At 44.0% G+C, this 25,030-nt stretch overlaps 1 protein-coding gene across 1 annotated transcript in view; it reads right to left on the reverse strand.

Moving 5' to 3' along the window:
• NDUFA13 (NADH:ubiquinone oxidoreductase subunit A13) overlaps positions 1 to 24,343 on the reverse strand; it is a 40,587-nt gene extending 16,244 nt beyond the window's left edge. Inside the window, exons 1-2 of the mRNA XM_068271273.1 lie at positions 24,208 to 24,343; positions 19,705 to 19,783 (exon numbers count right to left, since the gene is read on the reverse strand). Coding sequence (XP_068127374.1) covers positions 19,705 to 19,783; positions 24,208 to 24,301 — 173 coding nt within the window. The 5' untranslated portion in view covers positions 24,302 to 24,343. The remainder of the gene's footprint in view (positions 1 to 19,704; positions 19,784 to 24,207) is intronic.
• Between the last annotated feature and the right edge of the window lie 687 nt (positions 24,344 to 25,030).

Here is a 25,030-nt window from a genome sequence, read left to right on the forward strand (position 1 = left end):
GGCAGGTCATTGGTTCGTATAAGCGAGCGACTGTAAGTTGGGGACTCCCTGTATTTGAATGCGTCTTACATTCCAAAGAAAGGGAGTGCCCAACTTAGGATCACCCACTGATACGAACCGCTGACCCGCCGCTACGTCTATGCGTCTTGTATTCCTAGAAAATATGTAGTAATTTGTTCCAGTCGAGTGGGGGATTGATGGTTGCATAGCTTTGTCAATCAGATTAGCATCAATTGGAAGAAAGCTAGTGGGTGCAATGTTTCAACCTCCTTAGTCTGAATTATGGACAAATGGAGACAGCACACAAATGGCTTCAGTCAAATAACTGTATTGAATAGCATGCAGAGGCACACATACGACATGTTTCGGGCGGAGCCCTTCCTCAGGTGTGCCACACCCATCATCAGTGACACCTAAATACCCACCCAACAGGAAGTCATGTGACTAACACAATCACATGACCTTAAAGTGCAATTACAATATAATAACATGATACAATATCCTTCTGGGGAACTACACAGACCAGTGTCTACCCCAGCTAACTGAGGAATAGATCACCCAGATACTGTCATAACAAATATAAACATATTGCATATAAGCAGAATCATATTATAGCATTTCATCTCATAACATAGTAGTAGAGAGAAAGAAAGCCCATATAACTAGCACCACTTAATTGAGGTATATTATCATTTATTCAAAAATATATAAATGGTTGTATATATAACATCTATGACATATTGGAGTATCAAAAACATACATAAAAACAATTAAAACCGACCATATGGGACTTCCGGTTCCGGCGCCTGTATGGGAGGAAGCAAGTAGCTGAGCTCCGTTAAGCCAGGCAGCCCGCAGCGGTGAAAAACCTACTCACACACCCGAGGATAGCACCACCGGGTGGCCCACAGTCTCCCGACCACGGAGACATCATCCATGGACCGCTACCTCACCCGCTCCACCAACGCGCGAGGTGAAACAGCGCAGCAAACACCACGAGGCAAGATGGCGCCTGGCACAGGGAAGCGCGGCTCCCGTCACGACTCCCAGGCCTCACAAACTGACTGGGGAGAGGACTCTGATGCACCCTCGGAAGACGGTAGGAGAGCCCCACCATCTCTAAACTATAAAGCCCTGGCCAAAGAAATGATGAAACATCTCACCCCAGACCTGGAAGCTGCAGTGGGGAAAGCTGTCTCCAAGGCCTTATCGTCCATTACTAAAGAGTTGCAGAAACACTCTGCCAGGCTAGATGATGCTGACCAACGCATTGCACAATGCGAAGGAGATCTAGACAAAGCATTCAACAAGATAGACTATCTTACTAAACAGAATGTTATCTCCCACGATCGCATTGAGGATCTGGAAAACAGATCAAGGCGGAATAACCTCTGCGTGGTGGGTCTACCCGAGCATATACGCCCAGATACGCTACCTGAGTTTTGTGAAGTCACCCTTCCCCAGCTACTATCCCTGGAAGGGAACTTCAAAGTGGTAAGAGCCCACAGAGTAGGCCCACCTAAGTCGGAATCCGCGAAAGCTACCCCACGACTAGTCATGGTCCGCTATTTAGATTACAATGCGAAAGCCAAGATCCTCAGAGCGTTCAAGTCCCTAAAACAACCGCTATCCCATCAAGATAAAACCATCAGGTTATTCAATGATTATTCCTACGAAGTTTCCCAGAGACGCCAGACCTTCACCAAAGCCTGTTCCTTTCTTGCCTTAAGAAACATCAAATTCTCTCTCCTATACCCGGCCACTCTTAAAATAATGGAGGACGACGAGAAATTCCGCATCTTCAAAAATCCCAAAGACGCGGATTCTTACCTCCGTGCGAGATTCTCCTCTCCCAATCGGAAAGCCGCCTCTCCAGCGCCGCAGTCAAGAGATGATGATGATGATCCTGCGTGATTTTTAGCCCATCTGCTCAGGTCCAAGAGCACTGCTGCGGTCTAAGGGATCTCCCTCTCTGGCTTCGGATGCGAGGAAGCTTTGGAGCTACAGGGAAGAAGAGAAGTCCATGCTTCCGCATATTTTCTTAGTTCTTGTTATTCTAAGGAAGTTGGATTTGCTCCCTCCAACTATACCTCACTATCTTCAGCCACCATACGCTTTTATTTGGCGTAGGAAATCAATACTAAACTGTTGGAGCATAAGTTCTTTTTTTGGTTCCTGTATTTTTACTTCTATTTTTACTTTTATTTTTGGGTTGCTCTCTCTGGGGTTTGTTGTTCTCAATACATGGATTATGTCATTACTCATTATGCATATCTGTCTGTTCTTATCTGCTATACACTGCTCGCCACCATATACTCACTTTTTTGAAACACCCATAATATGAAAGTGATTTCTTGGAATGTCAAGGGCTTGAGGTCCCCTGTAAAACGAGCACAAGTTATACGACATCTTAAGCATAGTAATGCTGACATTGCTCTTTTGCAGGAGACACACCTGGGGGCCCAGGAAATACAATTCATGAACAAGAAATGGGTCTCCAAATGCTTTGGCTCCCCAGCTATCAATAAGAAAGCGGGAGTCCTTATACTAGTTAGTAAAAAAATTAACGCTTCAGTTGATCATATTTTCAATGATAAGGAGGGTAGATGTGTGGCGATCAGAATCAACTTTCCTGACGATCCTCTAATCATATTTAATGTATACGGTCCCCAAGAGGGGAAAAATAATTACTTCAAGCAAATTCACACCCAAATACTTGCTATCAATCCCCAACAAATGCTAATGGGGGGAGACTTCAATGATGTCATGCATACACTCGAAGATAGGAAACTAAAGACACCGAAAATCACCCCAGGTCCAGCCAAACCCACCCCCTTATCTGAGCTCGCTAACTCCTTATCCCTACAAGACACTTGGAGATATCTCCATCCCTATGACAGAGAGTATTCTTTTTATTCTTCCCCACACGAATCCTTCTCCAGGATAGATTATCTATTCCTATCAGCATCACTTTGCTCCAGATTGGAGTCGGCTGAAATAATGGATCTCGTTGTATCTGACCACTCCCCTATATCTATAAATCTCCTAGAACATACACCCAGAGGAACTGACTATATCTGGCGATTTCCCTCCCACCTATACAATGATGAAGAATTTCACTCTTTACTTCAATCTTGGTGGCTGGAATACAAAGAAGATAACTCCCAACATCAAAAAGATCCCCATTTATTCTGGGACACAGCTAAAGCTGTACTCAGAGGTCGAATCTTAGCTCACACAAGCTCCAAGAAACGTTTAGCGCTCCAAAAATATAACCAACAATTACAACTCACTAGACAAGCCTATATCCAATATAAGCAATCTCCCTCCCCTCACCGCAGAGCACAATGGCTAAAAGCCAAAGCTCTAACAGACAAGTGGCTGAAATTGAGAGAAACCTTCACCAGACCATATCAGGCCCTCAAATTTTTTAAATTTGGCAATAAAGCCGGAAAGCTCCTAGCCACCTTAGCAAAGGGTAGATTTGCCCCATCTCCCATATCAATGCTCCAAAATGACCTTGGAGAGCTCAAGCACCACCCAAAAGACATCAACGATATTTTCTCTAAGTTTTTCAAGAAACTCTATTCTTCTCCCGCTTCGGGTGATGAAAATAAAAGCCTCTCATGGCTAGAGAAAATCCCACTCAAAACCCTTAACCAGGATGAATTAGCAGACCTTAATGCCCCAATCACAGCCTCTGAAATCACACTAGTAATTAAAAATCTGTCGAATAATAAAGCGCCTGGACCTGACGGCTTATCCTCAGAATTTTATAAAATTCTCCAAAAAGATATATCTCCTACTCTAGCCAATGTATATGATGAGATCCTAAAAGACAGCCGATTCTTATCTTCAGCCAACGAAACCTATATCAAGCTGATTTTCAAGAAAAATAAAGATCCTACCAAACCAGAGTCCTATCGCCCCATCTCTCTTATAAATCAGGACCTAAAAATTCTAACAAAACTAATGGCCAACAGACTTGCCCCATATATGCCCAAACTCATCCATCCTAACCAAGTAGGATTTACACAGGGGCGGTCAGCAGTCTCCAATATCAGGAAGCTCCTCACTATCCTTGAACAAGTAAAGGCTTACCCTTCCACCCACCAAAACAGCGCAGTTCTACTACTAGATGCTCATAAAGCTTTTGATGAGGTAAACTGGAAATGGCTGGACCTGGTTCTCACGAAAATGGGGTTCTCAGGTAGCTTCATGAACCTCTATAGGTCAATGTATCACTCCCCCAAAGCACGCATTTACACCCCGGGTTTCCTTTCTTCTCCCTTCTTACTGCAAAAGGGCACCCGGCAGGGATGCCCCCTATCCCCCCTTCTATTTAACATTGCTCTGGAACCCCTTGCCAGATTGCTTGATGAGCTGATCGAAGGCATCACAATTGGGGGAGAGCGGACCACCCAGGCTCTCTTCGCTGATGACATCCTGTTATTCTTAAATAATCCCGTAGAGCAAGTGCCTAAGATATTTAAGTTAATACAGGAAATAGGACAAGAATCCGGCTTCCGGATCAATAAATCCAAAAGTGAACTTTTATTTATATCAAATAGAACCCCTTTGGCAACCATAAATAATATCTCTGAGGTACAAATTACTAAAGGACCCATAACCTATCTAGGCATTCAATTCCACAAAGACCCTTCCTCTTTGTACAACCTTAATATAACCCCTCTTATCCGCAAATTAGCCACACAGCTACAAGGATGGTTTAATCTTCCTTTAAACCTAATGGGTAGAGCAGCATTGGTCAAAATGGTCACTTTTGGTAAACTCCTTTACCCCATGCAGGTACTACCCCTCCTACTCAAACACTCCGATACCCAGCTCCTAAACAGAGCTATCTCTCAATTCCTATGGAAAAACAAAAGAGCCAGAATTTCTCTCTCCAAATTACAGCTCCCAAAGAGCCTGGGTGGTCTCAATCTCCCTAATATCCGTCTCTACAATCTAGCTTGTATGCTAAGACATGTTCGGGACTGGCTTTCTAAAACATCTGGCTTCTCAAATTATGCCTTAGAAAACGCCTTAATTGAACCATGGTCCCCGACAGGCCTTCTTCACTCCAATTGGGCTACTCTACCCTCTCGACTGAGACATAATGTCATTGTTCGAGACACTATCACTACGTGGAAGGAAACCAGAAAACTATTCCACCTACCCTGGAGGGTATCCAAGTACATGCCGTTCTGGGGCAATCCGGCCTTCGAACCTGGCATGCAACACGGAGCCTTCCTTAGATGGGAGGAACAGGGTCTAAATAAACTTAGCCAACTCTTTGAAATGCACAAATCTAAATGGTTCACTTTCCATAAAATTGCTCAAACCTGGAATTTACCTAAGTCGGATTTTTTAGTGTATGGTCAGATCAGATCTTATGTCCAAAAACATCTTGTAAATAAATCCTGCCTAGACACATTCACACCATTTGACTTGTTTATACGACCAGGAGGCGAGATACTCTCCCTTTCTACACTCCACCGAGGCCTTCAAAATATTCAAGCACCAAAATCAGCCCTGGCCAATTTAAAGCGATGGTCCGAATACTTTGATATACCTGAACTAGAAGGAAAAATATTAGAGGGACTTCAAACATATAATAGCTTAATAATAAACGAAACATGGCGTGAATCTCATTTACTATTCCTACACCATGCCAAATATGCATTCAACATTCACTATAAAGCCCCTCCTCCCCACTACCATCCAGAATGCCCCAAATGTAACTTACCCAATGCTGACATGGTCCACTGTATGTGGCTATGCCCAAAAATCATACAATTCTGGGACCAAGTATCTCGGCTCCTCCAACGGTTAAAATGTGGCTTACATACTAGGGAACCTCTGCTCTCTCTTTTTCACAATAAATCCAATCCCCCACCCCCATCACCCCATCCCCCAAAATATCCTGATATCTTGCACCTCACTTTAGCTGCTGCCAAGAAAGCTATACTCAATAGATGGATTTACTCCACCACCCCCACTATACAAGATGTCAAGGACATTCTCCTGGACCTTTTCCTAATGGATAAAGTTGATTCCCTACTGCACAAGGAAAAAAATGCCAAGAAATTTTTCAAGAAATGGAAACATTTTATAACTCTGATTTTCACCGCTGAAGAAATACAATCCCTGGTTAGCCCTTTCCGCTATACAGGCTGGTACTGCACGGAAGACCTACATGACACCCTAGGTGTCTTCAAGCTCACTTCTTAGATTAGCCAAATGAGCCCTGACCACCCCCAAAAGGAGCAGACTCGGATATGACCTACTTTACAACTTTCAATAAGGACCTTACTTACTGGATTACCCCACGAGAGAGCAACCACAGGGAGGGAGGGGGGGAGGTTTAAAGGGAGGGGGGAGTTTGTACATTAAACTTGTTTTTCATTAAGAATCTATGATGCTATATTGCTCTGCTGTACACTATCACTGTTACCAGAAGACTCTGAAAATTCAGAGTCTCCTAGGAATTGGCTATCTAGCCCACCCAACATTCTATGATCAAAATGCATGTCAAAACGACAAGATTCTACCATTTCCTGGTTGTAATTTCTCATACTCGTTGTATATTTAAAAACCGAACAAGTTTTAAAAAAAAAAAAAACGACCATATGGCCGCATGTGGTAACAGCTGCAAACAATCATGTCCATATAAGTGATCAAAAACGGATATAATACCACTATATGAGTCACAAGAAGTAGCAATATATGCTTCCAAGTGTTGCGGACACCACTTTGTGTTCTTGTTCAGCTTCTAAGGGCGGGCTTTCTTTACCGTCCTCTCGGTCCGGCACCTTGAATTATTATTTACTGACTTTATTTCTATCATTGAGGTCATGATTTGCTAATATATATACATATATTAATATACAAACAAACATTTCCTTTGACATCATTGGAGTCTCAATAATGGAGAGTTTCATTGAGGGTTTAGAGTCTGGTTGGAACAGGAGGTTTGAAACTGTATTTTCTGGGCCTTGCCCCACTGGGGGAAATGGCATATCTGATGAAGCAAAACGGATGTGCAGAACATACAAAGATACCAACAAAGCATATCTCAGGTTGTGGTGGAATGTTCATAGTCTTAAACAATATAAAGATGAGGGCATTTTTCCTAGAGGACTTAGAGTCCAAATCTTTCCTGCTTGGGAGGTCACCAATGATTATAAAGCTATTTGGGAGGCAGGTTTAGCCAAGTGCTCCACCATTATCATTGATATGCTCGTTGAACATGATGAGAAATTGTTGATTAGGAAGAGGAAGGAGCTCAGGGATCTTGAAAACACCATGAAAACCTTTGATAAAGATACCATTGTCCAACCTTTTTTGGACCAATTAAAAGCAGATATGGAAGGATTTGAGAAATTTATTGTTGATGGCAAGCGTAAAAAACTCATGAGGGACCGTCAGGATTATGATAGCGGGGCAGCCTATAGATGGAGACACAGGGGGAACGGGAGGAAGCGTAGGAGACGCCCCAGACCCCAAAACCCACAAAATCCTAATAAGCCTAATGGAGCTATGCCTCCTCAATCCAGGCCTAATCTGCCGTCTGGAAATGAACGGAATCCCAAGGCCGTTCCACTACACGATTCCGCATCCACTAGTGATTTTTTATCGGACAGCGATACAGATCTAGAAAGCGAACCCGGAGGGGTGGTAGGAGACACAAGAGCAGGATTGCTCAGGGATCTACAGACCACACGACTAAAACGGCTGAGGGAACAGCAACATGTGGATTAAAAATTATAAACCTTACAACCCATGAATTGACTAGGACTGAGCAGAGTGTTTTGGGTAAAGGACTCACCTTTTCACCTACTAGGAGCCTTGATAAATTTGAAGTATTAAAAGACATTTATCTTTTTTGCAGAAAACTTGTTTTCAAAAAATATTTTGAGGGGGGCACAGAGGCCCCTCCCCCACAGATGGAGTCCTTGGACCGCCAGGTCTTTGAGGATCTAATGGGACTATTGCATGAAAATCAACAGGATGACATGGTGAGTAATCGTTCTCGCCTGTTCAGGCCCCGCTCCAAGTACACCTTACCCTTTAGCTCATGTCCAGCAGTCAAATTCTTCTTCGAATCCATCTGGAAGGAAATTGAGTGTCTACCTATTATCCCTAATCAGGGTCAAAATTTAACTAAGGAAGAACATAGAGCGATTAAGATGTTGTCTAACAATGATTCTTTTCTCATTAAGGAGGCGGATAAGGGGGGCAACGTTGTTCTCTGGCCAAATGAGATGTATCTACAGGAGGCTTACCATCTTTTGAAAAACACAAACAACTATGCACTGTTGCCAGGCAATCCAACAGAATACTACAAAGCTCTGCTTGACGACCTCCTAGCCTCGGCTAGGTATGCAGGTACAATCACCAAAAAGGAGTTTGAATTTTTATCTGTGAAACATCCGGTGATCCCCACCTTTTACTTATTACCAAAAATTCATAAAAATGCTACCTGTCCACCTGGTAGGCCAATTGTGGCTGGGATTGGGGGCCTGACAGCTCCATCTTGCGAATTTATAGATTTCTTTTTACAGAGACATGTGGTCAGCCTGGATTCATATTTGAAGTACAGTTCTGACCTTCTAAGGACTTTAGAGGATTTAACAGTGGCTCCTGGTACTCTCTTGGTCTCATTTGATGTTGAGTCCCTATACACCAACATCTCACATCAATGGGCTCTTAAAACAATGACATACTTCCTTGATATGGAAAGCAATCAACAAGGTGATTTGAAACGCTTGCTTGTGAGCTTAGCAGATTTTGTTTTGAGCCACAATTATTTTTTTTTCAATGGACAGTTCTTCAAACAGACATGCGGTGTAGCTATGGGCGCGAAATGTGCTCCGTCCATAGCTAACCTGTTCCTAGGTTTCTGGGAACGAGAAGTAGTATTTGGGCCCTCTCTGGAAGAGTTCCAGCCCCACATTTTGGGATGGCACAGATTTATTGACGACATATTCATGTTAAAGGGTGGTTCCCAGGAGGATTGTATTAGATTTCTAGCCGCTTTAAATAAAAATATGATGAACATTCACTTAACCAGTCATATGTCATCTACAGAAATCGACTTCCTGGACATCAAGATCAGGATCAGTGCGGAGGGTCAACTCAGCACGGACCTTTTCCGCAAACCAACATCAGTGAATTCTCTATTACATTATCAAAGTGCGCATACTAAATCCCTTCGTGACAATATACCAACTGGCAAATTTTTACGTATACGCCGTGTTTGCTCAAATACTAATAACTTTTCTACACAGGCACGTGGACTGACCGTGCGCTTCAAGGACAGAGGTTATCCTAGGAGAGTGGTCTCCCAGGCATATCAGAGAGCGAAAGTGGTGGATAGAGCATCACTACTCCATCAGACATCCAAATCCTCGGATCAGCTGGTAAGATTGAGTACCACCTTCAATAACCAATGGAGAGACCTTTACAGGATCCTTAAAAAATCCTGGTCTGTTTTGTTGTCTGATACAACTATTGCTAGATTTATTACTCCTAATGCCTCTATTACAGCCAAGAGATGTCCTAGTTTAAAAGATAAATTGTGCTCAAGTCATTTTGTTGAAGGGAAGAAGAAATGCAGAGGACCTTTAAAAGGTAGCTATCCATGTGGCGGATGCAACGTATGTGTTTACATGCATCCTGAACAAGTCATTCATGACACCAGTGGGACCAGACAATTCCACCTGTATGGCTATATTAATTGCAAAACGAGGGGTGTGATATACACTTTGACTTGCCCTTGTGGGAAGATATATGTTGGGCAAACTAAGAATATGTTAAAAACGCGGATCCAGCAGCATTTGTCTAAAATCAGATTGGCTAAACGTGACCTAGAGAACAATCAAACATTGACATCAGTGGCATCACATTTCCTTCTAGAACATGGTGGGAGCACAGCGGGCTTACGAGTCTGTGGCATTGACCAAATCAGATTAGGTCTAAGGGGTGGTGACCTGGTGGCTACTCTACTTAAACGTGAGGCCAGATGGATTTACCAACTTAATAGCATGGCCCCACAAGGACTGAATGAGGAGATTGATTGGACGGGATTTTTGGCTTAAGAGTCAAGTTTTTTTATATATATGACTCCCTGTCTTGATTTTCACCATTATTATCATTATTATTTTTGTTTTCCTCCCTCCTCATACCCTTGGCCTCTGATCCTGTCCCATCAATAATACATATAGGGTAGCCATTTTGAAGTCTGGCTTCTTTAGGGTTTGGTCATATGCACTATATGAGGTGTCCCTAGACATTCTGCATGGATGTGCAGATGTATGCGCAATCCTATGGGCGTTTATAGTTATATGTGTTTGATGACTAATGATGAACTTTCTTCTTCTCTCTTACATATTTTCATATAGATCACTTTGATATCTGTAATATGCTTATCTGATGTATGGACTCTATGGACACTGCCCAGGATTTCTGTTTGTATTATGATCCATTTACGTATATTGGGACCTTATGGCCATGAGATGGACTCAAGTGTGTTTTGTGGATATCCCTTGGATTGTGGACTCTGCATAATGGCTCTGTCTTTGGATCATCCGCTCCTGTTGGACTGCTTGCCTTTTTGAATACGAGGAATATGAGATATATATGGATTACAGAGAACTTTGTTTCCCCCTTTCCCTTTCGTTTTTGGACTGCCTGCCCCTTTAAATATGTCACTGTATCATTAATAGAGAACTTTGTTCTTTTTGGACCCCAGTAATATACATCTGAACCCCCTCCTTATTCATATGTCACCAGTTCTAAGTCATTTATTGATATAATATTATGTTAGATTGCATATGCATTTGTATAGGCCTATGCGTTATAGTGTATTGATATTTTATGGGTCTGGCTCCCCCTGGTGGCTGCTTCCCATCTCTGGGCTGCTCGTTCTCACTCTTTCATATCAGCTTGGTTTGTATTTACTCACCTTCCGGCTTGCGCTCCAGCGTGGCTTCTTCCTCCTGACTACTCACCTCGCTCTACTTCCCCTTCCGTGACGTCACATCCGGTGGACGCGCGGTGATCTCTGGGGCGTTCCTGCTCACTCTCCATCTTCTCTATTTAAACGCTGATCTGGCGTGGGGCAATAGGTATCCCTCTCCTCTCCTTCCAAAGCGGGGTGACGCCTGCGGAGCTTGCGGGACTGTCTTGAAGGGACTCCCCTACATCTTCAGCTGCACTGTCCTGGCCTCCCTGGTCTTCCCGGGCTAAGTATTCTCCTCATTTCTTGCACTTCTTTTCTCACTGTGCACTCCAGGTATAGGCTGCTCCTAGGTTATTGTGTATATAGCAGTCATTTATTTATACATTATACTTTACACTATTTTTTGATAATTGCATGTTTTTTCATATATATTTATTCATTGATGTATGTTTCCACTTATATGCCTTGCACTTTACTGAACCCGGGTTCAACCTTGAGTGTGCTCTATTTTGATGCACACTGGGGTATTTATCTGAGCATATATTGCTACTTCTTGTGACTCATATAGTGGTATTATATCCGTTTTTGATCACTTATATGGACATGATTGTTTGCAGCTGTTACCACATGCGGCCATATGGTCGGTTTTAATTGTTTTTATGTATGTTTTTGATACTCCAATATGTCATAGATGTTATATACACAACCATTTATATATTTTTGAATAAATGATAATATACCTCAATTAAGTGGTGCTAGTTATATGGGCTTTCTTTCTCTCTACTACTATATCTCGCTTTTTTGAGCCCTAGCACACTTTTTCCAAGTGTTGCGGACACCACTTTGTGTTCTTATTTCATCTCATAACAATAACAATCTTGCAAAAAGTCCTGTTTCAGATTCACTATGCGGACAGTTTCAACCTAAAAGAGAAAGACATCACAGAAAACATCTTAGGCTCAAGTTTTCATTTAAACCATTGGGGCATACACAATTGAATTTCCTTATCCATTTGGCTTCGCATTGAAGCAACAATTTCTTCCTGTTACCACCTCTAGCTAGTGTTGGTACATCCTCAATCACAAACCATCTCAGTTGACTAGCTCTATGGCGAGTTTGCAAAAAATGTCGTGAGACCGATGTTTCATATTCTTTCTTGCCTAGTGCCAGGTTCGTGATATCTCTCTTATGCTCTTGTATTCTTTCTTTTACCTGTCTTTCAGTTTTACCAATGTACACATACCCACAGGGGCACTTGAGCCCGTACACCACATACGTGCTCAAGCAAGTAAACCTGCCCCTAATGGGTATGCTGACACCAGTAGAGGGATGAGAAATGTTACTACCTTTTATAATTGCACCACAGCAGTTACAATTCAGGCAAGGAAATGTACCTTTCTTTGTACTAAAAGCGACACCTCTTTTATGGATAGCAATGTCGGACCTGCATACCCAATCCTTTATTGTTTTTCCCCTATGGTATGCAAACACAGGGGGGGTCAACAAATAGTTTACCAAACTGCTTATCTTGTTTTAATACGGGCCAAAATCTCCGCATCACAGATCGAATCTGTTCAGACATGTACCCATAATTGCACACGAAAGGTAGTCGATTTGACTCTCGTTTAACCTTTGGCGCCAGCAGCTCCTTCCAAGTAAGGGATCTCACTTCCCCACTCACCCTTTGAAGAGCATGTCTATCATAACCCTTATCAACCATTTTCTGGATCAGACCTTCAGCTGCCTCATCATAATCTGCAATCTCTGATGATATCCGACGAGCCCTTAAAAATTGGCCTTTAGGGATGCCTTTTTTAACCGTAGCGGCATGAAAACTATCAGTGCGCAATAAATTATTACGCTCCGTAGGTTTCTGGTGCAGACTTGTACTCAATCTGCCATTTTTGTTACTAATTGTTACATCCAAATAATGGATATAGCTGGCCGACCATTCGGCCATGAATTTAATGGTAGGGTGCGCCAAGTTTGCATCCTCAACCATTTTCTCAAAAAGCTCTACCGGGCCATCCCATAGCAACAAAATATCGTCGACAAAACGAAAAATATGTTTTCCATAAATTTCATGATTGATAAACATACTCTTTTCAAGGTTTGTGAGGAACAAGTTAGCAAAAGAAGGGGCTGCTGGTGAACCCATACTCGTGCCTTGACACTGAACGTAAAAGCTCTCAAGAAATCGAAAATAATTGGAACACAAAATTAGTTCCAATGCATCCATAATAAAGAAGATCTGGGAGTTTGGAAGTGTGGTCTCTAATAATTTCTCCTCGATTCGCTGCATGCCCTCCTCATGCGGCTGGATACGAAAGATCTGTTGTGTAAACTAGAGGGGTTGAACACCATCCCTGAGAGCCTTTTACTTTGCACACTGGACGTACAGAGCTTGTTTACCTCAATTCCGCATGAGGAGGGCATGCAGCGAATCGAGGAGAAATTATTAGAGACCACACTTCCAAACTCCCAGATCTTCTTTATTATGGATGCATTGGAACTAATTTTGCGTTCCAATTATTTTCGATTTCTTGAGAGCTTTTACGTTCAGTGTCAAGGCACGAGTATGGGTTCACCAGCAGCCCCTTCTTTTGCTAACTTGTTCCTCACAAACCTTGAAAAGAGTATGTTTATCAATCATGAAATTTATGGAAAACATATTTTTCGTTTTTTGAGACGATATTTTGTTGCTATGGGATGGCCCGGTAGAGCTTTTTGAGAAAATGGTTGAGGATGCAATTATGGGTACATGTCTGAACAGATTCGATCTGTGATACGGAGACTTTGGCCCGTATTAAAACAAGATAAGCAGTTTGGTAAACTATTTGTTGACCCCCCTGTGTTTGCATACCGTAGGGGAAAAACAATAAAGGATTGGGTATGCAGGTCCGACATTGCTATCCATAAAAGAGGTGTCGCTTTTAGTACAAAGAAAGGTACATTTCCTTGCCTGAATTGTAACTGCTGTGGTGCAATTATAAAAGGTAGTAACATTTCTCATCCCTCTACTGGTGTCAGCATACCCATTAGGGGCAGGTTTACTTGCTTGAGCACGTATGTGGTGTACGGGCTCAAGTGCCCCTGTGGGTATGTGTACATTGGTAAAACTGATAGACAGGTAAAAGAAAGAATACAAGAGCATAAGAGAGATATCACGAACCTGGCACTAGGCAAGAAAGAATATGAAACATCGGTCTCACGACATTTTTTGCAAACTCGCCATAGAACTAGTCAACTGAGATGGTTTGTGATTGAGGATGTACCAACACTAGCTAGAGGTGGTAACAGAAAGAAATTGTTGCTTCAATGCGAAGCCAAATGGATAAGGAAATTCAATTGTGTATGCCCCAATGGTTTAAATGAAAACTTGAGCCTAAGATGTTTTCTGTGATGTCTTTCTCTTTTAGGTTGAAACTGTCCGCATAGTGAATCTGAAACAGGACTTTTTGCAAGATTGGTATCGTTATGAGATGAAATGCTATAATATGATTCTGCTTATATGCAATATGTTTATATTTGTTATGACAGTATCTGGGTGATCTATTCCTCAGTTAGCTGGGGTAGACACTGGTCTGTGTAGTTCCCCAGAAGGATATTGTATCATGTTATTATATTGTAATTGCACTTTAAGGTCATGTGATTGTGTTAGTCACATGACTTCCTGTTGGGTGGGTATTTAGGTGTCACTGATGATGGGTGTGGCACACCTGAGGAAGGGCTCCGCCCGAAACATGTCGTATGTGTGCCTCTGCATGCTATTCAATACAGTTATTTGACTGAAGCCATTTGTGTGCTGTCTCCATTTGTACTACGTTGAGGCGGGAGTGGTGTACCTGCAGGAGGCGAGCACCGGCATGGAGGCCTGGACATAGGCCAGAAGGTGTGTGACAGGTGAATATTGGAAGATTAGTCTGAATTATCTTCAAATTTGGTAGTGATCAAGTGGTGCAAGGTGGCAAAACGACTGCTATTCCTCTAATGATTTTCAACTGGAAAATAACCGACCATTTGTCAAGCTGGGTCACTGTCACATAATAGACATCCAACTTTATAGGACAACGGAAGTGAGGCTGCCATCTTTATTTAATTTCAACTCTTAAAGAGTACCAGAGACGTAATAAAAAAAAAAAAAAAGTTTTATACATACCTGGGGCTTCCTCCATCCCCATGCGCTCAGATCGCTCCCACGCCGCCGTCCTCGCTCTTCCTCAGCTCCGGTACCGGGTCCAGATCTGTCAGTTGCGGCCAGTCTGCACAACAGAAGTGCGCCCTCTATATTTCTGTGGCGACATATTTTATGCTATGGAAAATGTTTGTTTATTTCTGAGGTATAAAACTTCTTTACTTGAAATATGCAAATAATTCCAAGTTGATGCAGAACAATGCAAATGTTACTGCAAATCTATGCAGTTTGAAAATTAACCAATCAAATGCTGTAAGATTTAATTAAATTAATATTTCAGATTTTCATACTAATTTGCATGATTGTGTATCATAATTAACATAATTCTCAATCATCTCACATTAGCACCTCAGTGACAATCCATATTGACTTATGTGGACTTTGTTACATGTAGACTTGCATAACTCATTTAATAAACCCAATTCAAACGTAGCCGACACTGACATTTAGGCTCGGTTCAGATTTGGGCCCGGACCAAAACCGGAGCCACAGATACTAATGTTAAAAATAGCGGGCGTCTTCACCTACTTCAAAAACGGACCTGTGGGCGATCCCGGAGATCTGCTTTGAAGAACTGAACAGAGGGTCTGGATTTTCAAGGTTTTCACCGACCCCGGATACACACAGGAGCAATGAAAGGCAATACAAAAACTAATCTCCCTCTACACTGGCTACTTTGCACACAAAAACAGAGGGAGATCCGTATTGCCTACTGCCTGCTCCTCCCCTCTACGTCGCTCCTCATAGGTGTCCCCAGGTAGCCTGGAGGGGGTAGCAGCCAGGAGGGGGGACAGCGGGCACAGCGGCGGGGACGGCCCCACTCCCCTTCCAGCTATGTCCGCTATAGCAAAAGTAATGAGCGAGCGGGGAAGTAAACACCTTCCTCCTTCTGCTCGTCGTGTGACTTCCTGCAATGCCGCCCACTAGAGTGCAGCATTGCAGGGAGTGACTTGGCCAGGAGAAGAACGAAGGTAATGCTTCCCCGTTCGCTCATTACTTTTGCATACTTCTGCTATAGTCGACATAGCTGGAGGGGGAGCGGGGACCCAGGTAAGGGGGGGGGGGAAGCGACCCCCCCTCCCCGCTGCTGTGCCCGCTGGCTGCTTCCTAGTAGCTACCCCCTATGGCCACAGCTGGGCATACGTTTCCACAGCCTGGAAACGTATGCTGCAAAAAGGACGCTTTTTTAGAAGAAGGGAGAAAAAAATTTTTTTTTTTAGAAAAACGGATCCGTTTGAAACGGGATCCAATCTGCAACTTGACAAGTGTGGATGAGCCTTAGCCTTTTTAAAAATATGCCGGCAGTCTACAGGTTAAAAAGAAAAACCCAGTTGCCTGACTTAAATGATAATCTTTCCTCTTCAGTAGTTTGAGTCACACACTTGATCTGCATTCATGTTTGGGTCCAATGGCCTGGTAATTAGTACAGTAATAGGCAACAACAAAAAGCCAAAAATCAAAAGCTCCAGCTCACTGTAAAACGTAAAGATAAGCAGATAACCATTTTTAATATCTTTATGACATCATCCCATTTCAATTGTACTATACTAGCATGATTGCTAATAGGAGTGTTTATGTTGCCAAATGCCTTTTGGGACACAGAACTATACTTCCCATGAGCCCTAGAGGTGATAGCAACAGCTAACAACCAACTGTGCTGAATCTCAAATGGTTAATGTCAGTTGGTAGTCCTGCCTGCCATGAGGTGACAAAAGAAAGTGTAGCATCCCAGTGGTAAATATTTCAAGGCTAGGGAAAGGAGAACTGAAGCAGCTGCTTTAGCAACCAATGCGATTTTAGAATTTACATGAAATAGAATTCTTATCAGTAAACCTGGCCAACTGCTCGATTTTTCCTTACATTTTTTGTCACTTTAACCACTTGATGACCCACCCTTTACCCCCCCTTAAGGACCAGCGTGGTTATTAGTGATCTGTGCTGGGTGGGCTCTACAGCCCCCAGCACAGATCAGGGTGCAGGCAGAGAGATCAGATTGCCCCCCTTTTTTCCCCCCTATGGGGATGATGTGCAGGGGGGGTCTGATCTCTTCTGCCTGCGTGTGGCTGGCGGGGGGGCACCTCAAAGCCCCCCTCCGCGGCGAAATTCCCCCCTCCCTCTCCTACCTGTCCCCTCCCCGGTGATCCGGGACGTCCCCTGTCACATGGCGGCGATCCCCGGCCGCTGATTGGCCGGGGATCGCCGATCTGCCTTACGGCGCTGCTGCGCAGCAGCGCCGTACAAATGTAAACAAAGCGGATTATTTCCGCTTGTGTTTACATTTAGCCTGCGAGCCGCCATCGGCGGCCCGCAGGCTATTCACGGAGCCCCCCGCCGTGATTTGACAGGAAGCAGCCGCTCGCGCGAGCGGCTGCTTCCTGATTAATCAGCCTGCAGCTGGCGACGCAGTACTGCGTCGCTGGTCCTGCAGCTGCCACTTTGCCGACGCACGGTATAAGCGTGCGGTCGGCAAGTGGTTAAATAGTGACAACAAGAAGAAAATAAGCAAATACGTCTATACTAACCATATATGAGATTGGTTATAATTGTAGTTCCCTTTTCTGCGCGTGACTACTAGGGATTGTCAATGAGTTGCAAATAATTCTGAGTTTATGCAAATTTTTATTGTAATTTTATGTAGTTTGGAAATGGACCAACCTAATGCATTTCCTTCTGAATTTGATTGGCACAGCCCCAATCTGCATAAAATTTGCATGCACATCGGAATTATGTTATTGACAATCTCTACTATTTTTAGCCTGGCAATCTCTGGGAGAGTTTTATCAAGAGCGGTGTAAAGAAAACTGGCAAAGAGAGCCTTCGGCCTCTTGCACACTGCATGCATTTCAGATTCCGATTCCGCTTTTTAATCTGTTTTTACATCCGATTCCAATTCAGATTTTTAATCTTAACTGCATGCTGCGTTTTTTGATCCGTTTTTCTGTTGAATGTATTCAAGGAAAATCGGAAACGGAATCGGAATCGGAAAACGGATTTGCAGTGTGCAGGGAGCCTTCAGGTGTTCAGTTGCATGTGGTCTGAAGTTAGTCATGGAGAATTTGAAGATCTAACAATAAACGTTGTTTAGGTGATACCTTTAATGAATAAAGGTACCCATAGACCTGACAATTATGGGCAGATTCAACAAAGACAAATTTATCTCTAATCGAATCTGATAAGAGATACATTTGTTGTTTGTTGATTCTGCCCATACATTTCATGCTAACATTCCCATCCAATGTTAGCATGCAATCTTCAGGGAATCGTCTGAGTCCGCACTGCCGCTGCCCCCAATGTATAATGTGCTCCCCCCGTGTGTGCATTTATACGTTACCCGTCCTGTAGCAGCCTCTGCGCAATGTCCTTAATCCTCCAGGCGGCTATCCATACACGCCACTGGCGCATAGTGTATGACGTCAGATGCTATGTGCCGACGTCAGACACTATGTGCCAGTGGCGTGTACGGAGAGATGCCCGGAGGTTATGGACACCGTGCGGAGGCCGCTACAGGACAGGTAACGTATAAATGCACACACCGGGCACGTTTATACACTGCGATGGTAGCAGTGGGGGTTTCAGCGCCTCGTCGCTCATTCCCGGAAATCGCCACCGTACACCCGACCGACCAACCAACTTCGGCACGACATCTTGCGGCATGCGCAATCGACCATGCGACCAATTTCCGTCTCAAAATTGGTTGCTTTGTCGGTCGGGCATGCACATGGCAGCATCTATTTTCATCCAATTCAATTATAATAAACGATTTGGATGGTCGTTCGGCCAAGTCGCCTGATGTATGGCCACATTAACTGTACAAGGTTTCTTTGGAAGTTTACAAAACAAGATTCTTCTTCAGGCATAATGCAGAACTGTACAGGCCTTTTGTACAGTTCTGATCCAGTTCTGCATCATGCCTGAAGAAGAAACGTAAAGTTTTGAAAGCTTGCAAGAAAAAAAACAAAAAACCCTTGTACAGTTAACCATTTAGGGCTATGGCCCACTAGAGGGCTTTAGGCAGGGGACACACTTGTCTTTCAGTTTTCTGCATGCGGTTTTCTGCACACCATGTGTGTTTGTATTCAGAAAAACATGCATTTTTTCACAGTAGCTATGTAATTTATAGAGAAAAGTGACAAAATGTGCAGAATCATCCCGTAGGACATTTTTTTTTCTGCGTGCAAAAACAAACAACAAAAAAACGCATTAAGGTCTCATTTCCACTTAGTGCGCTTCTGTCCGCTTTTTACCAGCACATCAATGTTAGGCCTCGTTCACATCTAGTACGCTTGTAAGCGCTGCGCAGTGCGTACCACCGGACGGGCAGAAGGGCATAGACTGCCCTTCTACCGTTCACATCTACTGCGCTCCGCAGCAGTACAATGCGCTGGGAAGTGCTTGCGTACTGCTGCCTGCATTTTGCCCGGAAGCGCAGAGCTGATCCCATCACTGTCATGGATGGGATCAGCAGCGCAGCGGCGCAGATGGCGTGCGATCGGATGCTCTGTATTCAGTCAAAAATCTGTCCGTTGGCAGAATTTGCTTATACCTCCTTTCTCTGTTCCACCAGCACAAGCTCCAGAATCCATAGGCCATAGTTCCAATACCCAGAGCAAACAAAGTATAGCCTGCAACAAGAGAGGGGAATGATTACCATCAGTACCACTACAGCATGTTCATTCTATAAGGACTAACAGAAATATGCAATTACAGTAGAATCCCTTTATAGTATGGGCAGCACAGTGGTGTAGTGGTTAGCACTCTTGTCTTGCAGCGCTGGGTCCCCAGTTTGAATCCCAGCCAGGGCACCATCTGTTTGAATGTTCTCCCCGTGTTTGTGTGGGTTTCCTCTGGGCACTCTGGTTTCCTACCATGTCCCAAAGATATACAGATAAGTTACTTGGCTTCCCCCTAAATTGGCTCTAGACTACTTTGCATACCCTACACAATATAGACATACGACTATAGTAGGGATTATATTGTGAGCCCCTGTGAGGGGCAGTTAAAGAGACTCTGAAGTCTCAAAAAAACGATATTTTTATTTAATAAAAGTGTTTAACATAATAACCCTACCTAAACCGCTGCATTCTCGCCACTCTAATCTAACGAAATACCCCCAAACTCCCCGGGGGGCAACCCAGGCAGCGCTTCCGTGTGAGGCAGAGCTATGAGCTGCAGCCCTGCCTCACACGCGTCTGTCAGGGGAGAAGCGGAGATCCGCCGCTGACAGGCGCATGTGAGGCAGGGCTGCAGCTCATAGCTCTGCCTCACACGGAAGCGCTGCCTGGGGGGCAATCTTAATGCAGCCAAATCCACGACCAAGAAAGTCGTGGATTTTGCAGGGGAGAGGGAGGGGGGATTTAGATAGTTTACAGCATCGGGAATGCGGCGGTTTAGTTAGGGCTATTATGTTAAAAACTTTTAATAAAAAGATGCTTTTTTTTGACACTTCAGTGTCTCTTTAGGTGAGAAGACAATGTACTCTGTAAAGCACTGCAGAAGATGTTGATGCTATTTAAATAATAATAATTCCTAATAATAATAAACTCTTCGAAAACGGAAAAAAGTGGTTTACCATATCAGAAATTGTCATTTTCAAACACACAATGTATACAACAGTACTGTATTTTAATTCAGCCAATAATTGAGAATTTTTTTGTTTTTTAATGGCATTTTATTGTACATGCAAACTTTCTTGTGTAATCTGACAGCTGTGAACCTCTTATGCCGTGCATACACGGCTCGTTTATTGCGCCGGATCGAGCCAGCGGCTCGATGCCGGCGCATCCCCGCTCGTCCGTGCGGATCGATTGCCGCTCGTCCCCGCCGGCGCTTCCTTATCACCGCTCGATTCCCTGGCATTGTCCGCCGGCGGGAATCGAGCGGGCGCGGGTCGAGCGGCATGATCGGGCCAGCTGAATATTATCAGCTGGTCGATACACGGTACAGAAACGTACCGTGTATCCCCAGCATTACAGACAAGTCATCTTTTGGTGGTTCTGACTTTCTAATTTGGAAAGTACCTCTTCCTTTACCTCTAGAAAGAGTTCACACTTGTGCACTTTCCCACAAGGGCCTCCATTCACAGGGTTAATCATCTTTCCATCAGTGGAATACTGCATGCAGTATTTTAGACTTTTTTTCTTTTATTTGCATGCAGCAGTGAGTCAATGAATTATCAAACTATTTGTTCAGTAACAGTGTCAAAAGTTCAGCAGTAACAGCTCTGTGGTGCATGCAGCTCATTCCCTCCAGGCCACCAGGGAGCACAACACTGACCCGATCCAAGTGTGCTGGAGGGAGATCATACTGCCGATGGCTGATCTCAAGCATGTTGGGCCGGGGCTGCAGGTGAATAAGTCAGAGCTGCTGAGGAGAAACTGGTGGCAGGGCAGGAAAAAGGATGAATTCCAGCCTCTGGGCTCCCAAACCACACTCATCGGGCTGCTGATTACATTCCTGATGTCCCACCCGGCAGTGCATCAGCACCAATAGAGTGAGGAGTAGGAAGGGGAGGCTCCACCTATTGCTGACATTAGGTGAAGCCTACATGCTAACGCTCCCTTCAAGGGCAACTGTAGCGAGAGGTATATAGAGGCTGCCATATTTATTCCCCCTTAAAGTGAACCAGAGATGAAAATAAACTAATGAGATAAACAATAGGATCTGTCCTACTTCTAAAATACACTCTTTTAGATATCTCAAGGTTTTATTTTATGTATAAACATTTACAAAGCAGACTTAAATGTTTCATCGTCTCTGCTCAATTGCAGAGTCTCAAGAGTCCCAGAGTGAACATACATGAACTATTGACAATTTTATCTCTTCCTCTCACAGTAAAAAGCCCAGATCTCATCACATCACTTGTCATCTCTGGTACACTTTAAGCAATACCAGTTGCCTGGCAGCCCTGATGATCTATTTGGATGCAGTAGTGTCTGTATAACACCAGAAACAAGCATGCAGCTAATCTTGTCAATTCCGACATTAACGTTGGAAACACCTGATCTGCTGCATGCTTGTTCAGGGTCTATGGCTAAGAGTATTAGAGGCAGAGGATCAGCAGGACAACCAGGCACGTACATTTGAAATCGGCGCCAGTAGACTTGGGTGCAGGATACAGCCGGTATATGGCTGATGCTGCTTCTGCACAAGTCCGGGCCGTATTAATTACTATTCCCCCTCCAGGCCGCCATGGATAGTGGGGGAATGAAATAATTCGGCTTCCAGCGATTGCTGGAGGCCGAATAATTGTGTTTTTTAAGCAACTTCAGCTCCGTCTTCTGACAGAGCCGACGTTACTCACTAAGCGCCGCTGTAGACTGATTCCCATTACAGTCTATGGCGGCGCCCAAATCTAGCAGCACTGAAAAGCACTGCTCCGCAACCAGGCAACTGGTATTGCATAAAAGGAAAAAAACATGGCAGCCTCCCTACAGTTGTCCTTTAAAGGAAACTTAAACCGAAAAAAAAAATGAGTTTCACTTACCTGGGGCTTCTACCAGCCCTATGCAGCCATCCTGTGCCCTCGCAGTCACTCATGGATCTTCCAGTCCCCCGCTGCCAGCTAGTTTCGCTTCTGCCGACTGGGAGTCAGCCGGCCACCATGCGAACCTTTTTACGCATTCCTGCTGGTGCATGAAGCTATCGCGGACATCTACACGTACATTTTTACGCATTACGGGTGCAATGCGTAAAATTTTACACCCGTAACGCGTAAAATGTATCAATGTCCGCAATAGCTTCCTGCACCAGCGGGAATGCGTAAAAAGGTACGCATGGCAGCCAGCCGACTCCCAGTCGGCAAAAATGAAACTAGCTGGCAGTGGGGGACCGGTAGAGCCATGAGTGACTGCGAGGGCACAGGATGGCTGCATGGGGCTGGTAGAAGCCCCAGGTAAGTGAAACACTTTTTTTTTTCGGTTTAGGAGCAGATAATTTCATACACCTAATTAGGCACAAATACTAAAAAACGAACCTATGAACAGTATATTTAGCAGGATTGGTTGCTAGGCTACTTGAGGGGACCCAGTGGGAAACCTCATAGGGAAATTCTGCTAACATGATTGGTTGGACAGAACCCTCTATCCTACAACTTTCAGATAGGTTGTAGTAAGCTAGGTACTTATCCGTTAGCCGGGCGCATCCGGCAGGTGGCGCTAATTACTATTCCCCCTCCAGGCCGACATGGATAGTAGGGAAAGATGTAACTCTGGTGGAGTTTTGTCGCTACCTAGAGGATGCGCCCAGCTAACGGATAAGTACCGTAAGCTATGTGCGCGCTATTCAGTCAATTACAATGCTTCGTGCTGTTCAGAGGATGTTGTGATTGGAGAACTGTTCACTATGAGGGTCCCCGCAAGTAAACTTAGGCCCCATTCACACTGCACTCATTTCCAGCCGCGTTTTGGAAACGCGTGCAGGTGGTCGACACGCACATCAGACATTGCATAGAGTGCAATGTCTGATGTTCACACTGCATGCGTTCCGGACCTGTGCGGTCCAGGAACGCATGCTGCACGCATTTTTTGTAAAAAATGCGTGGCTGTCCCATTCACTTTTCAGTGATGGGATCAGCCACGCAACGCACACAAACGCGGATGGCGTGCGTTCGTACGCGTTGCATTCCGCATGCATGGCCATCCGCGTTTGTGATGTGAACGGGGCCTTACGCCATAGGTTTATTCAGCAGAGCAGTGCAAAGCATAGCAGAGACCAATTTATTGTAAAAAAAAATGCAAAGCAAATTAAGAAACTGCACAGAATGCTTTGCATAGCCCGATATTTCGGTGCAACTGATGATTGTAAGTATGACATAAACTACCAATAGCAGAGCTGCTAAAGCAGCCAGTCAAAAGTCTGCGTGACTTCCCATGGCAGCAGCTTGTACTGGAAGCACCCCTGTACTGATAAAGACCACAGCTGCTTTTTTTGGTGCTAGTTTTCGCTCGAGTGTGTTATATTTATAACATACTTTCTGACGGCTAGGCCTACGCCGCGTACGCTCCTCCAAAGCAGTACATAACAATTATATTGGGACACTATCACCCACCGCTAAAGCCCCGACGAGGTAGGTTCCTCTTATAATCTATCGGGCCGTATCCTCCCGGAGGAGGCATGTCCTGCTTCACCTTGGACGCAGCCATCTTCCCCGATGAAGCTGTCGGGAAACTGGGCCTGTCACGTGACTAATGCAGGTGACGTCAGCGTCCGAGCACTGTTGCCATATTTAGCGGGCCAGGCGGTGGTTATATACGGCTTAGTTGTGTACGCAATAAAAGGCACATCAAGTCAAATCTGCCACAAGAAGGATTATTAGATAGAGAACAAATAAAAAAAAGTCCCTTCTGCATTGTGGATGCAGGACTTCACTTGTTAGCAATGAATTGTGATATGTGTAGAGATGTGCAATAGGGACCCGGAGTCATTTTTGATCTAATGCCTGGTATATGCCATGTAATTTCCCATTAGACAGATTGAACCAATTATTTCCAACAAGTCTGAATGGATTTTGTATAGAAATGATTGGAAAAATGATCTGAAATCAGGTGGGACACATCGGAAATAATTGATTCAACCTGTCTGACGGAAAAATGGATGGTGTGTACCAGGCATAAGAATATACTGTATTTTAAGACTAACTTTTTCTCCCCTAAAAGTGTGGGGTGTGGGTGGGGGGTATGGGAGTCACTGGCCCATATGCAATTCACTTTTTCACCTGAGGAGATATTTTTTTATTTTCTATTTAGACTAATTTTTTCTCACTTTGCAATTGAAAAAGTAACAAAAAGTAGGTTAAAAAGTGCAGACAAAATTATTTTAAGTATTTTCTTGCTTTCTGGTGGTTTAAAAGGCATTTTATTGACCAGTTTCAA

The sequence above is a fragment of the Hyperolius riggenbachi genome, chromosome 1, assembly GCF_040937935.1.
Source record: "Hyperolius riggenbachi isolate aHypRig1 chromosome 1, aHypRig1.pri, whole genome shotgun sequence".
In the NCBI taxonomy this organism is placed as follows: Eukaryota; Metazoa; Chordata; class Amphibia; order Anura; family Hyperoliidae; genus Hyperolius; species Hyperolius riggenbachi.